This window comes from Ursus maritimus, unplaced genomic scaffold (genome assembly GCF_017311325.1).
Source record: "Ursus maritimus isolate PB19 unplaced genomic scaffold, ASM1731132v1 scaffold_14, whole genome shotgun sequence".
Taxonomy (NCBI): domain Eukaryota; kingdom Metazoa; phylum Chordata; class Mammalia; order Carnivora; family Ursidae; genus Ursus; species Ursus maritimus.
The window spans coordinates 51,031,172-51,055,665 of record NW_024423786.1 but is presented as its reverse complement, the minus strand read 5'-3'; the positions used below and the strand labels follow the sequence as shown (position 1 = coordinate 51,055,665).

At 51.1% G+C, this 24,494-nt stretch overlaps 1 protein-coding gene across 1 annotated transcript in view; it reads right to left on the bottom strand.

Annotated features, from left to right (window-relative positions):
* LOC103676324 (mucin-16) overlaps nt 1–12,309 on the bottom strand; it is a 92,802-nt gene extending 80,493 nt beyond the window's left edge. The window contains 9 exon segments of the mRNA XM_040628278.1: nt 3–237; nt 820–3,729; nt 3,877–7,234; nt 7,718–7,844; nt 10,667–10,777; nt 10,958–11,039; nt 11,892–12,083; nt 12,086–12,174; nt 12,177–12,309. Of these exon segments, the coding sequence (XP_040484212.1) occupies nt 3–237; nt 820–3,729; nt 3,877–7,234; nt 7,718–7,844; nt 10,667–10,777; nt 10,958–11,039; nt 11,892–12,083; nt 12,086–12,174; nt 12,177–12,309 (7,237 nt within the window).
* Between the last annotated feature and the right edge of the window lie 12,185 nt (nt 12,310–24,494).

Genomic DNA, 24,494 nt, shown 5'->3' with positions numbered 1-24,494 from the left:
GAAGCATAAGTGTGAGAGAGAGATTTCTGCTGAAATTTCAGCACACTGCCAAGACAAAGGCGGGTCTGAAACTCTAATTTCCACGGAACAGGTGATATCACTCTTGGACTATTTCAAAGCATGAGTGGACACAGGAGATAACGGTGTGCTTGTGGGAATGGCTAAGCTAGAGTCCAGGGATCTGAATGTCTCCTGTGGTCAAGAAGAGACATGGGAAAGGGGCCCTGTCTCAGAGTTCTACGGTCAAGAAGACAGGCATTGAGGTGAAAATAGTGGCCTCCTCCATGGAACAGATAATATCCTCTGGAAAAGAGAGAACGGGGACAGGGGAAGGTGCCTCATATCTACAAAGGCTATTCGGCACATTACTTACAAATACGTATGTGAAAAAAAATCATACTCTTTTTATCTGCAGTAACATCAAAGTTGGCCACTCTTTCAAAGCACGTGCTCTTAAAAATAGCAGATAAAACGATTTTGGGTTGCATGATGATAACTAAGAAAACACGGAGCTTTACAGGAAGAGAAATGAGAAGTGAGGTCACAGGAATGGAAAAGACAGTTTCTTAACAGACACTGCAAAAGAATCTAAAGAAAGGAAGTTTGTGGAAGGGATAACTGCCAGAAACACAAACAGCAAAGTTTGCAGAAAGAAAAACAAACGTTGAAAAAACAAGAAGAGAAAACATAAAAAATCTGACACACGCTATCTCTTTGCAACCATTTACGAAGCGAGTGTTCGTGATTCCCGTGACAGACCTACTACACTACGCAGGAATGCGGCCGATGCAACCAAGACTAGAGGATTTCTCACCCAACCCAAAGGGTACCTTTCATAGCTAAGAAAGTGATTGTTCCAGGTTCAACACTAAGGGAAGACACAGAGAGCCTGGTGTTCCTTCCTGTGGGGATGGATGGTGACATCGTGGACTGAGCAGGGTCCAGGGTAGATGTCCTGCTAGAGGAGATGACGTCACTCCTGGAGGCCTCAACATTCGTATCAGTGGACATTACAGAAGGGACACTGATTTTCTCTGAGCCCATGACAGGGGGTTGTGAGAATCTGCTGTCCCATGGCTCCGTGCGAACGGATGACGTTGACTCTGTCCCCAACTCTGTGGTTTCAGGAAGGCCAGCCATTGTTGTGAAATCCGTGTTGTCCCCAGTGGGGGAAGAGGGGACGAATGGAGTGGTGTCTTTGGGTGTCTCTGAGCCCGCTGGGGCAGAGGACTGGGATTCCAGTGCAGAAGTGATGGTCCATATGTTGGTCACTGCTGTGTTCCAGGAAGGGTGGACTCCCTCTGTGGTGGTTGTGGCTTCTGAAATTACCAGGGTCTTGGCTGAGGTGCTGCTCACATCTGAAGGAAAACTTCTCGCAGGTCCCAAGGTTGTGCTCAATGGGTCACCAGTCCCCAGCATGCCAGCATCAGGTGACGTGACAGGGGGAGGCGCAGAAAGGTCCCTGGCTTGCGATGTGGCGGAAGCTAGAGAAGGGGGCATCGTCAAATGGGAAGGCCCATGGGAGGAAGGAGATGTGACGTCCTGGTCAGAGGAAGGGCTTGTCCGTGAACCATCCTTAAAACCCGTGTCCATGCTAGTGGTTCCATCTGAGCGTGCAAAACCCTGTGTCCCTGTGGAGTGACTCTCTGCCCAGGAGGCCGTGGCAGAGCCAGCAGTGGTCCGTGTGCCCTGTGATGAAGCCCCAGGAAGAACTGTTTCGGACGCCATGGTTATAGCTGTGGACTCTGTCAAGACGGGGGAGGTTGACAGCCTGGTGGTGTTTCCCGTGGGGATGGATGGTGACACTGTGGACTGAGCAGGGTCCGGGGTGGATGTCCTGCTAGAGGAGATGACGTCTGTCCTGGAGGCCTCGGCATTTGTACCAGTGGACATTACAGAAGGGATAGTGATTTTCTCTGAGCCCATGACCGTGGGCCTTGAGGTGCTGGTGTCCCATTGTTTTGCGCCAAGGGATGATGTTGACTGTGTCGTCAACTCTGTGGTTTCAGGAAGGCCAGCCAATGTTGTGGAAACCGTGCTGTCCACAGTGGGGGAAGTACTGACGATTGGAGTGGTGTCCGTGTGTGTCTCTGAGCCCACTGGGGCAGAGGACTGGGATTCCTGTGCAGAAGTGATGGTCCCCATGTTGGTCACTGCCGTGTTCCTGGAAGAGTGGAGTCCCTCTGTAGCCATCGAGGCCTCTGAAATTACCCGGGTCTCAGCTGAGGTGCTGCTCAAATCTGAAGGTGAACTTGTCCCAGAACCCAGGCTTGTGCTCAATGGGCCAGTGGTTCCCAGGATGCCAGGGGCCGCAGGTGAGGTTATAGTGACAGATGCAGAAAGGTCCCTGGCTTGTGATGTGGGGGAAGCTAGAGAAGAGGGTGTCGTGGCACGGGAAGACACGTGGGAGGAAGGAGATGTGATGTCCTGGTCAGAGGAAGGGCTTGTCCATGACTCATCCTCAGAACCCGTGTCCATGCTAGTGGTTCCATCTGAACCTGCAAAACCCTGCGTCCCAGCCAAGTGACTCTCTGCCCAGGAGGCTGTGGCGGAGGCATCCGGGGTACGTGTGCCCTGTGATGTAGCCCCAGGGAGAACTGTTTCGGTCGCCATGCTTGTAGCTATGGATTCTGCCAGGACAGGGGAAGTAGAGAGCCTGGTGTTGAATCCCGTGGGGATGTCTGGTGACATAGTGGATTGAGCAGGACGTGGGGTGGAGGTCCTGCTAGAGGAGATGACATCGGTCCTGGAGGCCTCCACACTCGTATCAGTGGACATTACAGAAAGGACAGTGATTTTTTCTGAGCGTATGATGGTTGACCTTGAGGTGCTGGTGTCCCATTCTTCTGTGCCAAGGGATAACTTAGACTGTGTCACCAACTCTGTTGTTTCAGAAAGGCCAGCCACTGGTGAGGAAACCGTGGTGTCCCCAGTGACAGAAGAGCTGACTATTGGAATGGTGTCTTTGGGTGTCTCTGAGCCCGCTGGGGCAGAGGACTGCGATTCCTGTGCAGAAGGGATGGTCCCCATGTTGGTCACTGTCGTGTTCCCGGAAGGGTGTAGTCCCTCTGTGGCGGTTGTGGCTTTTGAAATGACCGGGGTCTCAGCTGAGGTGCTAGTCAAATCTGAAGGAGAACTTGACACAGGTCTCCAGCTTGTGCTCACTGGGCCGGGGGTGCCCAGACTGCCCGCGGCTGCAGGTGAGGTTACAGGGACAGGCGCGGACCGGTCCCTGGCTTGTGATGTGGGGGAAGCTAGAGAAGAGGGTGTCGTGGCACGGGCAGGCCCATGGGAGGAAGGAGATGTGACATCCAGGTCAGAGGATGGGCTTGTCCATGACTCATCCTCAGAACCCATGTCCATGCTAGTGGTTCCGTCTGAGCGTGCAAAACCCTGCGTCCCAGCCGAGTGACTCTCTGCCCAGGAGGCTGTGGTGGAGGCATCTGTGGTACGTGTGCCCTGTGATGTAACCCCAGGGAGAACTGTTTCAGTCGCCATGGTTATAGCTGCGGACTCTGTCAGGACAGGGGAGGTAGAGAGCCTGGTGGTGATTCCCGTGGGGATGTCTGGTGACATCGTGGACTGAGCAGTGTCCGGGGTGGGTATCCTGCTTGAGGAGATGACATCGGTCCTGGAGTCCTCCACAGCCATATCAGTGGACATTACAGTAAGGACAGTGATTTTCTCCGAGCCCATATTGGGGGGCCGGGAGGTGCTGCTTTCCCTTGGCTTTGCGGCAAGGGATGACATTGACTGTGTCCCGAAATCTGTGGTTTTAGAAAGGTCAGCCATTGGTGTGGAAACCGTGCTGTCCTCACTGAAGGAAGAGAAGATGAATGGAGTGGTGTCTGTGTGTGTCTCTGTGGCCGCTGGGACAGAGGACTGGTATTCTAGTGCAGAAGTGATGGTCCCCACATTGGTCACTGCCATATTCCCGGAAGGGTGGAGTGCCTCTGTGGCGGTTGTAGCTTCTGAAATTACCAGGGTGTCAGCTGAGTTGCTGCTCAAATCTGAAGGAGAACTTGTCCCAGGTCTCAGGCTTCTACTCAACGGACCTGCTGTCCCCAGTGTGCCCGCGGCTTCAGGTGAGGTGACAGGGACTGAAACGTCCCTGGCTTGTGATGTGGGGAAAGCTAGAGAAGGGGACGTTGTGGCACGGGAAGGCCCATGGGAGGAAGGAGATGTGACGTCCTGGTCAGAGGAAGGGCTTGTCCATGACTCATCCTCAGAACCCGTGTCCATGCTAGTGGTTCCATCTGAGCGTGCAAAACCCTGCGTCCCAGCCGAGTGACTCTCTGCCCAGGAGGCTGTGGCGGAGGCATCCGTGGTATGTGTGCCCTGTGATGCAGCCCCAGGGAGAACTGTTTCGGTCGCCATGGTTATAGCTGTGGACTCTGTCAGGACGGGGGAGGTAGAGAGCCTGGTGGTGTTTCCCGTGGGGATGGATGGTGACACCGTGGACTGAGCAGGTTCTGGGCTGGATGTCCTGCTAGAGGAGATGATGTCAGTCCTGGAGACCTCCACACTCGTATCAGTGGACATTACAGAAGGGATAGTGATTTTCTCTGAGCCCATGACCGTGGGCCTTGAGGTGCTGGTGTCCCATTGTTTTGCGCCAAGGGATGATGTTGACTGTGTCGTCAACTCTGTGGTTTCAGGAAGGCCAGCCAATGTGGAAACCGTGCTGTCCACAGCGGGGGAAGTACTGACGATTGGAGTGGTGTCCGTGTGTGTCTCTGAGCCCGCTGGGGCAGAGGACTGGGATTCCTTTGCAGAAGTGATGGTCCCCACGTTGGTCACTGCCGTGTTCCCGGAAGAGTGGAGTCCCTCTGTAGCCATCGAGGCTTCTGAAATTACCCGGGTCTCAGCTGAGCTGCTGCTCACATCTGAAGGTGAACTTGTCCCAGAACCCAGGCTTGTGCTCAATGGGCCAGCGGTTCCCAGTGTTCCAGCGGCCGCACGTGAGATTATAGTGACAGATGCAGAAAGGTCCCTGGCTTGTGATGTGGGGAAAGCTAGAGAAGGGGACGTTGTGGCACGGGAAGGCCCATGGGAGGAAGGAGATGTGACGTCCTGGTCAGAGGAAGGGCTTGTCCATGACTCATCCTCAGAACCCGTGTCCATGCTAGTGGTTCCATATGAGCGTGCAAAACCCTGCGTCCCAGCCGAGTGACTCTCTGCCCAGGAGGCTGTGGTGGAGGCATCCGGGGTACGTGTGCCCTGTGATGTAGCCTCAGGGAGAACTGTTTCGGTCGCCATGGTTATAGTTGCGGACTCTGTCAGGACGGGGGAGGTAGAGAGCCTGGTGTTGATTCCCATGGGGATAGATGGTGACACTGTGGACTGAGCAGGGTCCGGGGTGGATATCCTGCTTGAGGAGGTGACATCAGTCCTGGAGGCCTCCACGGTCGTAGCAGTGGACATTACAGAAAGGACGGTGAATTTCTCCGAGCCCATATTGGTGGGCCGGGAGGTGCTGCTTTCCCATGGCTTTGCGCCAAGGGATGACGTTGACTGTGTCCTGAAATCTGTGGTTTTAGAAAGGTCAGCCATTGGTGTGGAAACCGTGCTGTCCTCACTGAAGGAAGAGGTGATGAATGGAGTGGTGTCCGTGTGTCTCTCTGAGCCCGCTGGGGCAGAGGACTGGTATTCCAGTGCAGAAGTGATGGTCCCCATGTTGGTCACTGCCATGTTCCTGGAAGGGTGGAGTCCCTCTGTGGCGGTCGTGGCTTCTGAAATTACCTGGGTCTCAGCTGAGGTGCTGCTCACATCTGAAGGTGAACTTGTCCCAGGTCCCAGGCTTCTGCTCAACGGGCCAGCTGTCCCCAGTGTGCCCGCAGCATCAGGTGAGGTGACAGGGACAGATGCAGAAAGGTCCCTGGCTTGTGATGTGGGGGAAGCTAGAGAAGGGGGCATCATCTCACGGGAAGGCCCATGGGAGGAACGAGATATGACGTCCTGCTCAGAGGAAGGGCTTGTCCATGACACATCCTCAGAACCCATGTCCATGCTACTGGTTCCATCTGAGCGTGCAAAAATCTGACTGCCAGCTGAGTGACTCTCTGCCCAGGAGGCTGTGGTGGAGGCATCCATGATACGTGTGCCCTGTGATGTAACCCCAGGGAGAACTGTTTTGGTGGCCATGCTTATAGCTGTGGACTCTGTCAGGACGGGGGAGGTAGAGAGCCTGGTGTTGAATCCCGTGGGGATGTTTGGTGACATCGTGGACTGTGCAGGGTCCAGATTGGATGTCCTGCTAGAGGAGATGACATCAGTCCTAGAAGCCTCCACAGTCATATCAGTGGACATTATAGAAGGGACAGTGATTTTCTCGGAGCCCATGATGGTGGGCCTTGAGGTGCTGGTGTCCCATCGTTCTGCGCCAAGGGATGATGTTGACTTTGTCCTCACATCTGTGGTTTCAGGAAGGCCAGCCATTGTTGTGGAAACCGTGCTGTCCCCAGTGGGGGAAGAGGTGATGATTGGAGTGGTGCCTTTGCGTGTCTGTGAGTCCGCTGGGGCAGAGGACTGGGATTCCAATGCAGAAGTGATGGTCTCCACATTGTTCACTGCCGTGTTCCTGGAAGGGTGGACTCCCTCTGTGGTGGTTGTAGCTTCTGAAATTACCCGGGTCTCGGCTGAGGTGCTGCTCACATCTGAAGGTGAACTTGTCCCAGGTCCCAATCTCGTGCTCACTGGGCCGTTGGTCCCCATCGTGCCCGCGGCCCCAGGTGAGGTGACAGGGACAAGTGCTGAAAGGTCCCTGGCTTGTGATGTGGGGGAAGCTAGAGAAGGGGGCGTCATGGCATGGGAAGGCCCATGGGGGGAAGGAGATGTGATACCTTCGTCGGAGGTAGGGCTTGTCCGTGACTCATCCTCAGAACCCATGTCCATGCTAGTGGTTCCTTCTGAGTTTAGAAAACCCTGAGTGCCAGTCAAGTGACTCTCTGCCCAGGAGGCTGTGGCGGCAGCATCTGTGGTACGTGTGCCGTGTGATGTGGCCCTGGTGGGAACTGTTTCCATGGTCATGGTTATAGCATTTGTGTTAGGATCCTGGTTAGAACTGTGTTCTGTTTCTTTGCTCATGCGCTCTGTCCTTACTGATAAACTGACTCTAGAAAGACTTACCATTTCAACCGGGGTGACCCCACTCCTAATTTCTGTCGTAAACATTGGCATCTGTGAGGTAGTTGGGCTGGTGTTGTTCTCCACGGGGAGTTCTCGGGTTCCGTCCCTGTGCAGAACTGAGGTAGAGGCTGTGGGTGATGACACAGATTTCCCTGGAGCCCCGTCACGAGTGGGCAGAGAATGAGGCGGAGAAATGGAATTGAGGATATTTGGGTCAGTGTGTGTATTCGAATGCTCAGGAGTCCACGTTGTGCTTAAAACCTGAGGAAGTGAGGGGCTCATTCTCTGGATACCAGATGTCGTTGAGACGGGCATCGATTCGGTTGTGTCCGAGGGACTCCGCGTTCGCATATTTGTGGACTTTGTCCCTTCAGCTGAAGCATGAGGAGATGGAATGGCTAGGCTGGTTCCAGTGACAGTCACAAGGCCAATGGGAGTAGAGAAATAGCCTGATTCAGTGCCAGATGCTAAGGATGAAGCTGTGCCCATTACAGAAGTTGTTTCAGGGGCGCCTGTGACTGCCAGCGTTGAAGCTGTGTCTGTCATGGCCCAGCGGCCTGATGTTGGGGCGGAAGGCGTTGTAGCTGACCGGGTGGAAGGATCCTCTAGGGCAGACATGCTGGTGTCTGTGGCCAGGGTGCTCACTCTGCCCTCTGGGTTGGGCGTGGCAGTCAGGCCTGAGTTGGTTCCCATGGTGGTGATGGTGGTGGCGCCAGCTGGAGTGGGGGCTGTGGTTACACGTGTAATGCTCCCTTCTGCGGGAGGTGAGGTTTCTGACCATTGTCCAGCGGTAGAGGCAGCGTCCCTAGTCACTACACCTGTGGTGGCCACCAGAGTCGGAGACTCCACTGAAGGGAGTAGACTTGCCTGTGGTTCAGATGTCGCAACGACCAGTGCTGAGGAAGCCAGCGTTCTCCCTGTAGAACTGTCCATGGGCAAACCAGTGACATGGACGTGGGCAGCTGTGTCTGAGGCAGTCCATGGAGAGGTCCCCGGTGCTCGGCTCTGGCCCATGGTCCTGGCCGTCCTCTCTGGACTAGGCATTACAGTTGGAACTGAGCTTGCTCCCCTGGGGCTGGAGGGGGCGACCTCCACAGTGGGGGCCCCACCCTCGCTTGTTAGTTCTGTGGGAGGTGATGTCACAGAGTGAGCCTCCGGTGGAGATGCGGTTTCAGTGGTCTCCAGTCCTGTGAGGGACTCAGACAGGGGCCCCACGAAAGGGGAGCTAGCAGCTACAGCGGAGCCAGCTTTCCCTCTTGCCACACTGATGAGGCTGATAGCGGCTGAGCCTTCTGACCTATCAGAACAGAGGGTGGTAATAGTGGCGTCGGGGTCCCCAGGGGAGGCACTCAGGGTTGGGTCACTCCCAGCTGTGTGCTTTGACTGTGGGCTAGCCGATGAGTAAGCCTCCCCCACGGACCCACCTGTTTGCTGTTCAGCCACCATTGCCTTTGGACTGAAGGCAGTGGAAGGAGTGACCACAGTGTTGACCCATGTCATGGTTTGAAGTTCAGATTTCTCTGTCACGGAGCTGGTGGCTACCTTGGGGGCTATAACCAAAGTTGTTGCAGTGTCCCGATGGCCAGTGGAAGATGTGCTAGAAGGGAGATGCGTGCCCACTGTGGTCCCCTCCTTGGAGCCAAGCCATGTGGACAACTCCATTCTAGTTGTTCTAGAAGTTGGGACTGAGCTGGCTTGCTGGACACTCCCTGTGGAAGTTGACTCTGGGTGGAGGAAAGACATTGCTCCTCTTGACTGGCTTGTCCCTTCTGGTGTCCCAGAGTATGTAGTGGCCCGAGCTCCAACTGGATACGGGGAGCGTGAGATGTTATTTGTAATGACTGCCGTTTCTATAGATGATTCTCCCGGCACCATGGTTCCTGTGGACAAGCGAAGGAGTCTGGTGCTGCCACTCCCTGTGCGCACGGATTGGAAGGTGGCCAGTCCCACTGTGGTGTCTGCGGGGGCAGTCTCTGTTGGAGTCTCCCTAAAAGAAGTTCCCACCGTGGTCCTGGTCTTGTGGCTGCTGCTGGGCTCCTTGGAGCTTGGATTTATGGTATCTTCAGATGTTCCTGGGGTTCTGTTGGACAGGCCTGTGACCGAAATAGCTCTTCAGTTAGGAAGTTTGCAAGGAGGTAAAAAAGGGGTTCTTCTGGTTTTGATTCTCCTTCCTTTCTCCCTACAGATCTGCACATATTCTGTTCCTTTGGATGGCAGGAATCCTATTGTCCATCCTTGTGTCTAATGTTGGGTGTATAAGCTTGGTCTACTGGCTTGCAGAACTCCCTCTGGCACCCTACGTTTCTCTATCAGTGTGGCCTCCATGAAGACCTATATACCACGTCTCATGTCTTAATGGAGGGTAAAGATTCCACCCAGGAACAGGGGAAAACTCTCCCATACTTTGCTCTGTTTTTCCTCCTTGGGCCAGCCTTCAATCATTCTATTTTAGTCTGATATCTGCCTTTATTCCCTAGACTTCAAAACTGATTCTAATTAAAAGCTCTCTGGCTTGGTTTTAACAGGTTAAGGGGAAAGGTAGATCAAGGAGCCTCACTTCCTATATATTTTCATTTTCTTTCACCTCTCATCAGGAAAAGGCAGAATGTTTTTACCTCCTAGCGTAGAAAGAGATATCAAATGATTGCTTTCAGGAATCAGGTCAGCTGTATTCATCCTCGTAAGCACCTTAAGTGGACACCTCTCCCCTTCAGGCCATGTACTGAACATTGTAACAGTAGATAGTATTATAATCATCTTATAATTATGAATCGTCCCATAGAACAAACCCATGGCAGCTCAAGGGAACCTTTCCCTGTTGGTGGCAATCCCTGACTTTAGTGATGGTATCTGAGTTAGGAAGGCCCTTCACAATTCGTCAACTGATTTGTAGAGACACTGTATCTGTTCCTAAGGCTGAGTGATTGGTTCTTAAACATATAAATTACTCAGTAGAAACAATTCATATTAGAAATCAACAAATCTAAGGGCGCCTGGGTGGCTCAGTCGGTTAAGCATCCAACTCTTGATTTCTGCTCAGGTCACAATCTCAGGGTCCTGGGACTGAGCCCTGCGTCAGGCTCTGTGCTTAGTGGGAAGTCTGCTTGAGAATTTTCTTCCTCCCTTTCCCACAGTCCCTCCCCCAACTCTCTCTGTCTCTAAAATAAATAAAATCTTTTTTTTTTTTTAAAGAAAGAAATCAATAAATGCTCCATAAAAACTACTGGTTGCTGGAGGGGAGGTATGTGGGGGGGACAGGGTAAATGGGTGATGGGCATTAAGGAGGGCATGTGATATAATGAGCACTGGGTGTTACATGCAACTGACGAATCACTGACCTCTACCTCTGAAACTGATGATACACTCTATGATAACTAATTGAATTTAAATAAAATAAGTTAAAAATTAAAAAAATATTATCAACAGCCTCTGGAACCACAGCAGAAAGTTTTGATTATGTACCAGCACAGAGGACTCAGGCACTCATTTTACTCCAAGACCAGTGTTAAGCACAGTATACACAGATGGTCATACCTACCCAGGCTGACGGTAGTCACCAGAGACGCACGGTCACCCGTTGACCACGTGGTGCCTCCATACGTTCCCTCACTCAGCTCCCCAGTGGTGGCTGCCACAGACTCCTGTGTCCCTGAAGGATAAGAGGATTGAGGTGTCAGCCTAGCATTCCCTCAAGGTGCGCATACCCAAGAAATGCTTGCACTAGACACTGGCTCAGCCATGTCTTCATCTGTCTCTGAGAAGGCACGTTGCAAGGAAGAATTCTTTTGTTGGCATGAAATCAAACCAAGATGGCATGCATCATAATTACAGAAGAGCTTCTCGTTGATGGCAGGACTGCTGAATCGATTGATCTCAAGCAAAAGCATTTGGTGATACTCTGTCTCCGTCACCTACAATATGTGAATTCGCCATTGGTTAATTTTTTCCCTCCCACGTTTTAGACTCCATAAGTAAAATCAGGATTATCCCATGGATTACTATATCAGATTAGTAAACACATACAAATAATATGTCTTCGTTATGTACTTTGTCATTTTCCTTTATCATTCCTTTATAACTATCATCATGAGACTTCATATCTGGGGAGGGGAAAGGTAGGCTCTTACCGGAAAAAACTGAATTTGGACCCAAGGATGCTGAAAGTGTCACTAGTTACATAGAGAAAGTAAGTGATCCTACGAGATATGTGGAACCAGAAGGACATTCTTAGAAGGAATTCTCTCTCCTCCTCACCGAGTAGTAGCCAGCAAACCTCAGAATGCCAATGCAAGGGAAGTCAGGAACAAGGTTCTTACTTGTAAATGGAATAGAGTTATCAAGACTTGGAGCTAAGCTGGTCTCTACACCAGGGGAGCTCTCCTCAGTGGCTATAGTCACAGCTACACCATCTGCGGTGACCTTCGGTGGCCTGGCCAAAGAAGTTATCTCAGAGGTCCTGTCTTCTCCCACAGTAGTGCTCAGGGACCAGAAGGAATCTTCTGGGGAGCCAGTGCCTGGGGAAGCTGTGGTTTTCTAGGATTGAATGTTTATGGGTGATGTGGATGGTGTTAGTCCTGGGGCAGGTGGAGGAGAATTAGGGGTTCTGGATCTCTCTGCTTTGGAGGAAATAGAAGAAGCTGAGGTTGAACTTAGGGCAGGCTCCAGGGAGGACAGAGATTTGGTCTCTTCTTCAAAAGGAGGTCTTGTCTATGATGGAGCCTCTAATTCTGTTCCTAGGAGTGGCATTTCTGAGAGTGAAAAACCCTGAGTCTCAGCAGAGGGGACCCTTCCCAGGAGGTTGTGGTGTCCAGAGTAAGAGTACTGTTTGCTATAGTCCTAGATGGGCTTGTTGGTGTGTGGACAGTCATGTGTAAAGAATCTGCCATGGGAGGGGAAACAGAATGGCTGATGTTGGTTCTGCCTGGTATGTCAGTGTCAGCCACTGCCTGAGTAAATCTGGGCCAGGTACTCTGTCACAGGAAGTGAACTCAGTCCCAGTGACTTCAGAAACAGCGTCATAGAACATTTGGGAAAAGACCATGCTGAGTCTGTGCCTATGCTGGAATCCTGAGAAGTACTAGTCTCCCTCAGTCCAAGAGATTGTGAGGAACCAGATTCTGCCCCAGTTCTTGCAGACTTAGGAAGAACAGAGGCTGAAATGTAAAGGCTGGTGGCCTCCATAGTGAAGCTGCAACCATTGGTGGTGTGACCTTGTGTGATTCTGAGCGGGTAGGAACAGAGGAACATGGTTAGCCCCAGAAGTGGCCACCACTACATCAGTGAAAGGATGAGTTCCCTCTGTGTCTGTGGGGGTCTCAGAAGCAGCTAGTGTCTCCACTGAGGTATTGATCCAAGTTGGAGAACTGTTCTCAATTTCTGTGCTCTCATGTGAGTGAGTGACCCATCAGTTGGCCGAGACCCCCATCATCTCAGTGGTCAGTGGTACCTCTCTTCTGAAAATGGGTGACATTGTCATCTCTAGGGTAGAAGGCTTCAAGCTCTGTCCCTTGGAACTCATACTCAGTCAGATTTCCTTCAGGAGGGGTCACTGCTCCTGGGGACTTGTGCCCTGACATTGTAAATGCCATGGTGAAAGTTGAGGGAGAACTCTGTTTGCCCTCCATGCTGGTAAGGACTGGTGTTCCTATGATGGCCACTCCTGTGTTGCTGGCCATCCAAGAATGCTTGTCCCCATCTGTCCTGGACCCTGAAGAGAAGGCCTATATTGAGTTGGATAGGCTGGTTTCAGGCTCCAGAATGAGTTCCTGGGAACTTGTATCTCTCTGAGCAGTTGACCGGTGATAGATGCTGATGATGGGTATTAACTAGTTGTCCAGATCAAGGTAGATGCAGGGTCAGGCAGAGTATCGAGAAAGGGATCATTTACATAAGGCTGTGTACTTGGATTCTCAGAAGTGATGGAAACATATAGTGTTGTCAGTCTGATCTACTCCTGAAGTCTCAGCAAACATGGTGGTCATCTGCTGGCCATCAGGAGAAGTTGTGACGTGATACGGTGTAGTTGTCCCCTTAGCCCTCCATTGCTAAAAGATGTGCTCATGATTTTAGGAAGTATTAGTGATTGTGGTGAGGTTTCCCATGATTATAGATTAATGCCTTTGAGTTTGTCCTGAGAGAACATATAACAAATCTTGTTTCTGACCACCTGGGGGAGAGTCTGTCCCTTCTTTTCTACACGTACTGCTCCTTCCCCATACCTGGCCTTATTCACCCCTGCCTGTGGTCCCTGTTCCTTGAAACCCTTGACCACTGAGTATTATTTCTAAGGAATTAGGCCGTAATTTAACACCCATCCTTTCTTATTATTTCCCATTTTGGAAACTCCTGTTTGGCCTTTAAAGGAAGCCAAGTGCAGGGAAAATTAGAGTATAAAATAGGTCAGTCTCCAAACCTCTATTACTTCTTCCTGACAAGAGAGAACCATTTCCTTTTCAGAAAAACCTCTGGGACACAGAGTTGACTTTCTCATGGCATCACATCTTCCAAGATGGTGGCTTTTTCCCATGTAAGGATCATTCCAGGAGCCATCAACCATCCCTGATCAATTCTTTTTTTTTTTTTATTTAAGATTTTATTTATTTATTTGACAGAGAGAGAGACAGCAAGAGAGGGAACACAAGCAGGGGGAGTGGGAGAGGGAGAAGCAGGCTTCCTGCCGAGCAGGGAGTCCAATGCGGGGCTCAATCCCAGGACCCTGCGACCCTGGCCTGAGCCGAAGGCAGACGCTTAACAACTGAGCCACCCAGGCACCCGTCCCTGATCAATTCTTATCATGCTAGTTTTGGACTTCTTTCAGTAAGAGCCACATACTAATGAACACGTTTCGAGCACAGAATGGTCTCTTGTGCTCTTGGAGATACTTAAGACCCACATTGAAGAAACAGGGCCAAGAGACCTACATTCTTAGGAGAAATCCAGGTGGTACCAACTTCTCAGACTAGTTCTAACAAAAGCAGAGTTTACCGTAGAACAGAAAACATGGTTTCTCGAAAGACAAAGTTAGGCAGCAGCTATCATACCTTCAGGGTCGACCACTGTCACAGGTGTCGAAGGATCACCGTTCAGCCATGAGGAATTTTCATGTGTGGGCAAGTTAGTAATGGACACCACAGTCCCGTCAGTGCCTGTAGGAGAGACAGGTGGGTTGGATGGATATTGGTCAGTTTAGAAGGAAGGCACTCGAGAAAAATCAGTATGTGCACACTTTGGAAACAAAGATTATTTACAAGGAAGTGTTATTCAAAGGCTAGAGACAGGAGAACATAGCATTAGGGTAATTTGAATGCCAACCTTGCACAAGAATTTTGCCGTGAGTTAAAAATTGAGCTACCCTGTGACCCAGCCATTGCAATACTGGGTATTTACTCCAAAGATACAGACATAGTGAAGAGAAGAGCCATGCACCCCAATGTTCATAGCAGCTCTGTCCACAATGCTAAATCATGGAAGGAGCCGAGATGCCCTTCAACAGATGACTGGATTAAGAAGCTGTGGTTCATATATACAATGGAATATTACTCAGCCATCAGAAAGAACGAGTTCTCAACATTTGCTGCAACATGGACGGCACTGGAGGAGATAATGCTAAGTGAAATAAGTCAAGCAGAGAAAGACAAATATCATATGATTTCTTTCATCTATGGAACATAAGAACTAGGAAGATCAGTAGGGGAAGAAAGGGATAAAGAAAGGGGGGATAATCAGAAGGGGGAATGAAGCATGAGAGACTATGGACTCTGAGAAACAAACTGAGGGCTTCAGAGGGGAGGGGGTGGGGGAATGGGATAGGCTGGTGATGGGTAGTAAGGAGGGCACGTATTGCATGGTGCACTGGGTGTTATACACAACTAATGAATCATCGAACCTTGCATCGGAAACCAGGGATGTACCGTATGGTGACTAACATAATATAATAAAAAATCATTAAAAATAAATAAATAAATAAATAAACAAATAAATAAATAAATAAAGTAAAGCAGAAGATAAAAATAAAAATGTGCCGTGAACAAGCACAACGGAATAAGATATTAATGGGCAGTAATTGATCCTCTTCTCTCTTTAGTTTCAGCATCAAAGGAATCCAAATAAAGTCTGGAGGTCAGGGGTATCAAAGAGCTGGTCTATTCTATAAAGAATGGGCTGGTCAAAGAGGTATATGAGTGAGGCAGATGGCTGCCCAGGGGACTTCAAGTCAGATATTCCAATAGGACATAGTGGAGGGCATACAGTAGAGAGTGTCAGGAAAGACTGTCAGATTCCTGATGGGAAGCTGTTTGTTTTCCAGGTAATGACAACTAAGGTGATGTGATCAGTCATCGCAGGAAGACGAGACAGACACAGAAGCCACATACTTCTATTCCCACCAGTCTTCCCGAGAAGGATCACCCCCCAGGGATACCTAGGGAAACTTAGTCATGATGGGCTGATTCTCCTCTGGGTGAGAACAGGTGACCCCGAGAAGAAGTTTCAAAACCTAAACATAAAAAGGTAGTATTCTACCATAATGTGGAGTGATTCTCCTACTAGATATTTACCCCAAAGCATTAAAAGGACTCAAACGGATATTTGTCACTAATGTTCATAGCAGCATGATTCATGAAAGACAGAAGGCGAAGACAACCCAAATGTCCAACCATGTGTGAATAAACGAAAGGTGGTGTATATTCGCAACGGGATACGATTCAGCCTTAAAAAGGAAGGAAACTCTGACACCTGCTACCACACGGACGAACCTTGGAAACATCATGCTAAGTGAAATAAGGCAGACACAAAACGGCCAATGCTACGTGATTCCACGTACGTGAGGCACGCAGAATTGTCAGATTCATGGAGACAGAAGCAGAATGGTGATTGCAGATGCGAGGAGAAGCGGAAAAGGAGGAGTTAGTGGTTAATGGGAACAGAGTCTCAGTTTGGGAAGATACCAAAGTTCTGGAGACGGATGGCGGGGACAGTTGCACAACCATGGGAATGTGCCGAATGTTGCTGAACCATAGATTTTACCTCAATAAAAGAGAAGTCTTTTAAAAATGTGACATGCGTGCACTGGGTATTAACGCAACTAATGAATCATCGAACTTTACATCAAAAACCAGGGATGTACAGTATGGTGACTAACATGATATAATAAAAAAACATTTAAAAAAATGTGACATGCGTGGGGCGCCTGGGTAGTGCAGTTGGTTAAGCTCCGACTCTCGGTCTCAGCTCAGGTCATGATCTCAGGGTCCTGATCTCAGAGTCATGAGATCAAGCCCTGTGTCAGGCTCCATGATGCGCGAAGAGTCCGCTTGTCCCTCTTCCTCCCCCTCTGCCCCTCCCCGTGCTCATGCTTTCTCTCTCTCTCAAATAAACAAATACATCTTTTTTTAAAAAAAAATATGATATTCATCAGGAATGGCTACAAAGCCCAACATGGATGAGCAACCCCACACTCTGGGTACAAGCAGGCGACTTCTACAGTCATCTAGAAAACCAGATACAGGGAGCTAAAGTGGCCACCGGGCCAACTGGACATTTCCCTGCAGCCAGAATCCTGAATGAATGCAAGTCAAATACCTTGTTAAAAACAGGGCAGGGGATTTCTTACCATGTTCAATGACCAACCAAGGAAAACAAACCCATCTCCAAGGAGGCAGATGCAGCGGGTCCTTACTCATGAATGGGGCAAGCTGTCAGATCAGGAACAGTGGATTCCTGACCCAGGAGTCTCACCTCTGCGGGGTGGGGCCTCTGACAATGCAAAGGTGGGTGTCCGGGGGGGCTCTGTCTCAGCTCCAGAAGAGGTTAGCGCTCCTGACGAAGTTACGGCCAGCTCAGTCTCTGCTCCCAGGCTGCCGTGCTCTAGCCCCCCGTTTCGAGTCTTGGGAGAAGGGTGCCTAGTCCGTACCAGAATGCGGGTAAAGGCTGAGGAGGAGACCCAGGTCGAGGCTGTGGGATCTAAGGGAAAGGCCCGGGTCAGGGCTGTGGCGGACAGATCGGAAGCATCAGGACTGTTGCTAATGGTGGGGGATGTGTAAATAGAGGAATTTATTCCCCCTGCAGAGGATGAGCGGGACTGCGGCACGGTGGAGCTTGTCCCTGCATCCTCGCCAGTGCCCACGGAAGACGTGGCCACGGGGGGAGACGGGGAAGATCTCGTGCCCAGAAGTACAGAGGCCAAGGAGGAAGCAGTCTCCCCCATTGTGGGGGAGATGCCCAATGCAGCGGCCACCTCGGGGGACACAGAAGAGGTGGAAGAAGAGGATCCTGGCCCAACTCTCCTTACGGTCAGTGATGATGCTGACCAGGGGCCGCTTTGCCTTCCAGGAGTGCTTGGAGTTAAAGGCAGAGATGAATTCCCTTTGGCGACTAAACTTGTTCCCAGATCGACCATGGTTTTTCCACGGTCAGATGTCTGAGTCACCGCTCCGCTGGTTTCCACGGAGCTGGAAGCGAGACGCGGAGCCTGTGTAGACCACTGGGGAGGTGAGCTTGGCTCATCTTCAGGCTCAGAGCTGACCGGTCTTGCTGCCTCTGATGGTGTGAGTCCCTTCTTGGATGTCGAAGCAGTGAGTGCCGCTGGGGACGTGGGCTCTACTGATGGAGGAGTAATGGGGAGGGGTGGAGATGAGCTCTGTCCGGTTTCTGTGCTGGGGGGGCCCGGAGGTCTGGATTCAGACCCGTCGGTGTTGCCTCTTGTCCCCCAGGCTGTGATACCTCTAGTTGAAGTATCTGGGGGTGAATAAATCAGTGAGGTGGATGCATCTGTTTCTGGGCCCAGGGTGAGCCGGTGGGAGGCTGTGGCTATGCCCCCTCCTCGGTGCTGGCCCACGGTGGTCAAATCTTTTTTTTGGAAAGCACTGCTGTCTACCCCCGGACTTGAAAGTTCATGGGAAGGTACAGGTGTAGACATAACCAACGTTGTCTCGGATGGACTCGGACTTGAGGCATCAGGGGCAGCAGAGGCCGCGTCCTCTGTCGAGCTGGTACTCAGCCATGTGACCACGGGGAGAGACGTAGTGAGAGCCCCCAGCCGAGAAGTGACTGTGTTCTCCTTACTGGTCAAGGACTCACCCGAGGCATCGGAGGTCAGTTCCCATGTGCTGGTTCCAGAGGTAGGGGAGACAGAGGCCGCTGCAGACGCGGGTCGTGGGGTGGACTGCGTCCTGAATCCAGGGGACTTTTCTGCCAGATCTGTGCCCTGGGATCCAGTGGCGTGTTCAGCTGTCTCTGTGCTGGTCCATGCTCCTGGGGCTGGGCTAGTGGGACCCGGCGTCCTTGGGATTTTAGGGCTTTCGGGGTGAGTAGCTGGGCTGGGGGACCCTGTTCTTGCGTAGGTGCCTGTGGTTGTGAGCTCCTTCACTGGGCGGGAGGAGGAGACCTGAGCTGAACGTGTCGCGCTGGGATCTGGAGGGGTGACATATATGGTACCACTGGTGCTGGTCTTTCCAGGAACGGACACCTCAGGGGGTGATCCAGAAGAGTAAGACGTCTCCTTAGTGTCCATTTCTGCTAGTGATACAGCGGTGGTGGTCTTCACGGGGGGAGAGGCGAGGGGTGGGTAAGAACCAGTTTCTACCACCATGCTGGGACGCTCTGAACTGGTGCGTGCTCCGGGGCTGAAGCCGGATGAGTCTGTTGACTCCGGGTGGGTGCTGGAGGCAGGGACTCTCTCTTCTGACAACCCCACTGATGGGGCTGACGTACCCCGGGGAACGGTGGCACGTCTCCCTGCATCGGGACCGGCTGGGGGCTCCCTAGGTGATGAGGACGTCTTGGAAGGTAAGTTGGGCGGGTCCCATACACCTGTTAGCATGCCTGCGGGGGTGCTACTCTGGGGTACCGACGTGGTGGTCACTGCGGCTTCGGCAGCAGAAGCAGAAGGAGAAGAAGCCGGAAGGCTGGGCCAGCGACTTCTCATAGAGCTGGGCTCCGGAGGTGACTGAATTGTGGCTGTTTCTGGAGTGAGAGGTGGGCTGGTCTCATCGCCAGAAACCGTCATCCTTGCAGGCGGCACAGGATAGAGGGCATCAGACGACGTACCAGGCGAGTGGCTTGTCTTCCCCACGGTGCTGGCAGCAGCCGGGGACTGATACGCGGTTGCTGAGACTGGGACCCTGTCCGTGACCAAGGCTGCATCCGTGGACGTCTCGGTGGGGGATGTGGTTCCAGAGGGCAGGTGCGTAGTTCCCAACTTTCGGTGGCCGCCGGGTCCCCTTGTGGGGTGGACCCTGCTGGAAGCACCGACAGCGGCTGGGCCCCCTGTGTTGCGTGTTGTGAGCGTGGCCGTTGAAGGTTCCCTCGGAGACATTCCTTCCACGGAGCTGGTGTTTAGGGGACTGATTCTAGGAACCACACCGGTAGCAGCAGGGGGAGTGGCAGCGGCTGGAAGAGAGCTTCGTGCGGAAGGGGACCTTGTCTCAAATTTGGGACTGGTCTCCGGCCGGGCGCTATTGCGAAGGGCAGGGGGATCATTAACCGCGCTCTCGTGGGTCTGTGACCTTGCTGCCGCGGAGGTAAAGGTGGAGGCCTGAGATGACCGAGAAGCTGCAGGAAACTCAGGGCCCGCTGAGTCTGTGTTGGTCTCTTCTGAGGCAGGGGAGGGCGATGGAAAAAGGGAAGTTCTCATTCTGGAAACGCTGGTGATGCTGAGGGTTGTGGGGCCACCTGCCGGTTCTGACGCCAGAGTCCTGGGTGTGTCTGGGGCTTCGGGGGAGGTGCTGGAGGCGAGCACCCTCCCCACTGTCCCTTCCCCTGGGGGAGAGGGATGGGCCAGGGCAGAGGTCAAAGTTGTAACTCTCCCAGAAGCACCTGCTGCTGTATTTCTTGGTGTCATGGGAAAAAGGGTCCCTGCGGTCAGAGAAGAGGTCACTGTCTGCACTGAGAATGTGCTGGAGGCTGACCCTTGATCACCCAGATCTGGAGCAGGCGACAGCGGAGATACACGGGAGGCTGGCGTGGCGTCTCCCTCAGAACCGGGCTCAGGGGAGGCCGAGGGATGTCCAGTGTTGGACAGAGTCAGTCCTGGGCTTGTCGGCTCCCTGGAATCTGGGGTCGCCCTAGCTGAGGTCTCGGGATAAGTAGGAGAAAGCATCTCAGGTGATGAGTGAGTCCCTTCTGTTGTACTTGAACCAGCGGCTGTCCCCGTCTCAGCTGGAGAGGCGACGGGGGCACTTTTCATGGTCTGACTCACACCTGTGGGCGTCTCAGATGAAGTGGTGCTTTCTGGGGGGGGACCGGTTGTGGCCCTGCTACTCCCTGTGCTGCTGCTTCCTGTCACTGTGACCCCGGTGGGGACAGTCTGCCAGTGGGTGATGGGGTCACCTCTGGCTTCCATGGCTTCTCTGGGTGAAGTTCCTTTGGGGGGGCTGCTCTTCAGAGTGGAGAGCCCAGGGACTTCCTCAGGAGGAGAAGGGCTGACGGCGGTTTCCATGATGTTTGATGCCACTCCAGGATTTGTCTCTGTCCACCGAGAGTGCCGGGGTTCACCAGTGGACTGAACTGAGCCTGCCTGGGTCTGTGACATGGCTGTTGGGGTGCTGGGAAGGGGTGCCCTGGGGTGCTCAGAGCTCCCCGGGGCAGCCATGCTGGTGCTGTACCCTGGGTGGGGTGAGGACACCTGAGCATCACCTGTCGCCCGGCTGGTGACAGTCAGATTGTTCTCTCTTCCAGGAGCAGAGGTTCTGGTCGTGGTCTCAGCTGGGGAGGTAAAAAACAGGGCACTTTTGTTCACTGTGGTCACACCAGCAAGAACCTCACATGGCAAACTGGTGCCTGTGTGTGTCCATGTGGATTCAGTGCTGCGGCCTCGTGGTCCGGGATGGGGTAGGAGCACCGGACCCAAGGAGGCCCACGGGGTCAAGCAGGGACGGGTCAGCATTTGCCTTTTGGGGGCAGGTCGAAGACTTGGCCCCTAAGAGCAGGCTGCTGGCTGCCAGTGGGCTCCCTGAATTTTTTTCTGTTGCACGATATAACTGGGATCTCTGCACTTTGTGTCCCTAACGATCCACCTTGCCTCTGCCTCTTACACCAGTTCTCAACCGAGTTCTGACTCCCCGCCCCGCCCTCGCCGGGCCAGTTTGGGTTTTTACAACAAGTGATGCTCTGCTGCCACCTAGTGGCAGAGGCCAGGGATGCCGCCACAAACCCCAGAGGCTCAGACCAGCCCGCCCTGCAAAGACTGGACCCAGAAGATATGAACAGACACTTTTCCAATGAAGACATACAAATGGCTAACAGACACATGAAAAAATGTTCAAAATCATTAGCCATCAAGGAAATTCAAATCAAAACCACACTGAGATACCACCTTACGCCAGTTAGAATGGCAAAAATAGACAAGGCAAGAAACAACAATTGTTGGAGAGGATGTGGAGAAAGGGGATCCCTCCTACATGGTTGGTGGGAATGCAAGCTGGCACAACCACTCTGGAAAACAGTGTGTAGGTCCCTTAAAAAGTTAAAAATGGACCTACCCTAGGACCCAGCCATTGCACTACTGGGTATTTACCCCAAAGATACAGACGTAGTGAAGAGAAGGGCCATATGCACCCCAATGTTCATAGCAGCAATGTCCACAATAGCTAAATCGTGGAAGGAGCCGAGATGCCCTTCAACAGATGACTGGATTAAGAAGTTGTGGTCCATATATACAATGGAATATTACTCAGCTATCAGAAAGAACGAGTTCTCAACATTTGCTACAACATGGACGGCACTAGAGGAGATAATGCTAAGTGAAATAAGTCAAGCAGAGAAAGACAACTATCATATGATTTCTCTCATCTATGGAACATAAGAACTAGGATGATCGGTAGGGGAAGAAAGGGATAAAGAAAGGGGGGTAATCAGAAGGGGGGATGAAGCATGAGAGACTATGGACTCTGAGAAACAAACTGAGGGCTTCAGAGGGGAGGGGGGTGGGGGAATGGGATAGACCGGTGATGGGTAGTAAGGAGGGCACATATTGCATGGTGCACTGGGTGTTATACACAACTAATGAATCATCGAGCCTTACATCGGAAACTGGGGATGTACTGTATGGTGACTAACATAATATAATAAAAAATCATTATAAAAAAAGAAAGAAGACTGGACCCCAAAGGTCAGGAAGCCTGAGGTCCAGAAAACTCGCCCCAGCTGTACCTCCCACAACATCCTTCCCGTCACCTTCTGTAAGTCATAGCAACATTCTTGCAGTTCCCCAGCCAAACAGATCATAATTCTGCTCTCCTCTTTTCCTTCTGTCCAGTTATCATTCTCATCTTTCACAAATTAATATCCATTCGTCACTCAAGATTCAGTTCAAGCTCGTGTAGTCATTCTTTTGTCCTTACTGAATTTTCTAAGTGTTCTACAATGTGCACACATTCCTTCCACTGGAATTTGCAGGAAAGTCTGAGAAGGAAAATAAATGCTGATGTGGGGAATGGAGGCAAAAGGAAAAAAAAATAAATTCCCTTACAACTTATAAGTCAGTCAGAGAAAGACAAATACCATACAATTTCACTCATGTGTGGACTTTAAGAAACAAAACAGATGAACATAGGGGAAGAGAAGGAAAAATAAAATAAGATAAAATCAGAGAGGGAGGCAAACCATAAGAGACTCTGAACTCTAGGAAACAAACTGAGGGTTGCCGGAGGGGAAGTAGGTGGGGGATGGGGTAACTGGGTAGTGGGCATTAAGGAGGGCACGTGATGTAATGAGCACTGGGTGTTAGATGCAACTGATGAGGGAACAGAAGGCAAGCTGAGGACAAAGCAGAAACTGACACCCCGCAACCCCTTCCCCCCAGGGGATGTGTGGGACATTCCTCAGGTCCTGGCTATGCTAAAGGAAAAAGAAACAGTTAACCTATAGAAACCACAATCCTGCAAGACTTGAGTCTCCCTCAGTTTACAAATGTCTTAGCAATCTACAAGAACAAAGCATTTCTATCAATAACCCAGCTTCCGGAAGGGAATGTAGATACAATTGAATGTCATTGTAACCTGCAGCCCATGGACAGATACTTGCGGCGGGCAGTGTCATGTTCCTCCAGGAAGTTCCCAACTATCTTCATGTGAATGCCTTACTAGAGGGAAAAACAACCTTAACTTGACCATAGCAAGGCCTCTGGCATCCTGTGAGTCTTGAAACCTCCCTTTTTCCTTACCTCCCCCGACCCCATGGTATATAATCAGCCACCCCTCACAACCCGGGGCAGCAGCTCTTTCTGCCCACGGGTCCTGTCCCCGTGCTTTCATAAACCACCATTTTGCACCAAAGACGTCTCGAGAATTCTTTCTTGGTCGTGGGCTCCAGATTCCACCCCACTGAACCTCCCCTATATTCCACAACCTCATCACAACTGATGAATCACTAAATTCTATCTCTGAGACTAGTAATACACTATATGTTAATTAAATTGAATTGAAGTTAAAAAATTTTAAAATAAAAAGGTATTGTGATAATTTTTTTAAAAGAGCATTATTCAATACAGTTACATCCTTTAGGTGCTGTATATTAGTAATTGCTACTCCTGCTCAAACTAGGATTAAGTTTCTGTTTTAGGGCAAACTCCTGGAGTTTCTCATTTATAACTGTATTGTGAAAGATACATGACCGTAATTTGACATTTGTTTCTTCTTTGTTCATTTAGAAGTCATTTTAGTGTCTTAGTGAATTTTTTTGTTAGTCTGCATTTTTTGTTGTTGTTGATTAGTATATTACTTTATTTTTATTTATTTATTTGACAGAGAGAGACAGCCAGGGAGAGAGGGAACACAAGCAGGGGAGTGGGAGAGGAAGAAGCAGGCTCTTAGTGGAGGAGCCTAATGTGGGGCTCGATCCCAGAACGCCGGGATCACGCCCTGAGCCGAAGGCAGACGCTTAACGACTGCGCCACCCAGGCGCCCCATATTTATTTTTAAATTGTGATCTAAGTTTGATTATTTTTATCTTTAACTTTGAAAGAGAGAGGCTGTAAACATTAAATATGTACATAAATGTAAACGTTAAAAAAATTTCCTTACAACTTACAGCCCCTTGACAAGTCCTTGAAACAGGCAGAGTGACCTTCCTCTAGAAACCCAGCTGCCTCCCTGTTAATACTTTGCTAAAGGCAAAAGGCAGTCTTCGCTTAACATTAGCCCAACTTCCAGGACCCTGTAAGTCTCCTTGAACATATAAAAGTTCTTTGGAAACGTCCTCTCTCTCTGCCCCCAAGATATAGGTTAGCAATCACCCTTCGAGCATATAGCCGGCTGATAGACATCTGAAGGGTCTCATGGCTAAGGTCACTTACTAGTAAATGACCCCTCAAGGTCCTGGAAACCTTAGAGACTTACACTCTCCCTAACCCCCTTCCAACTTGAAAGTAT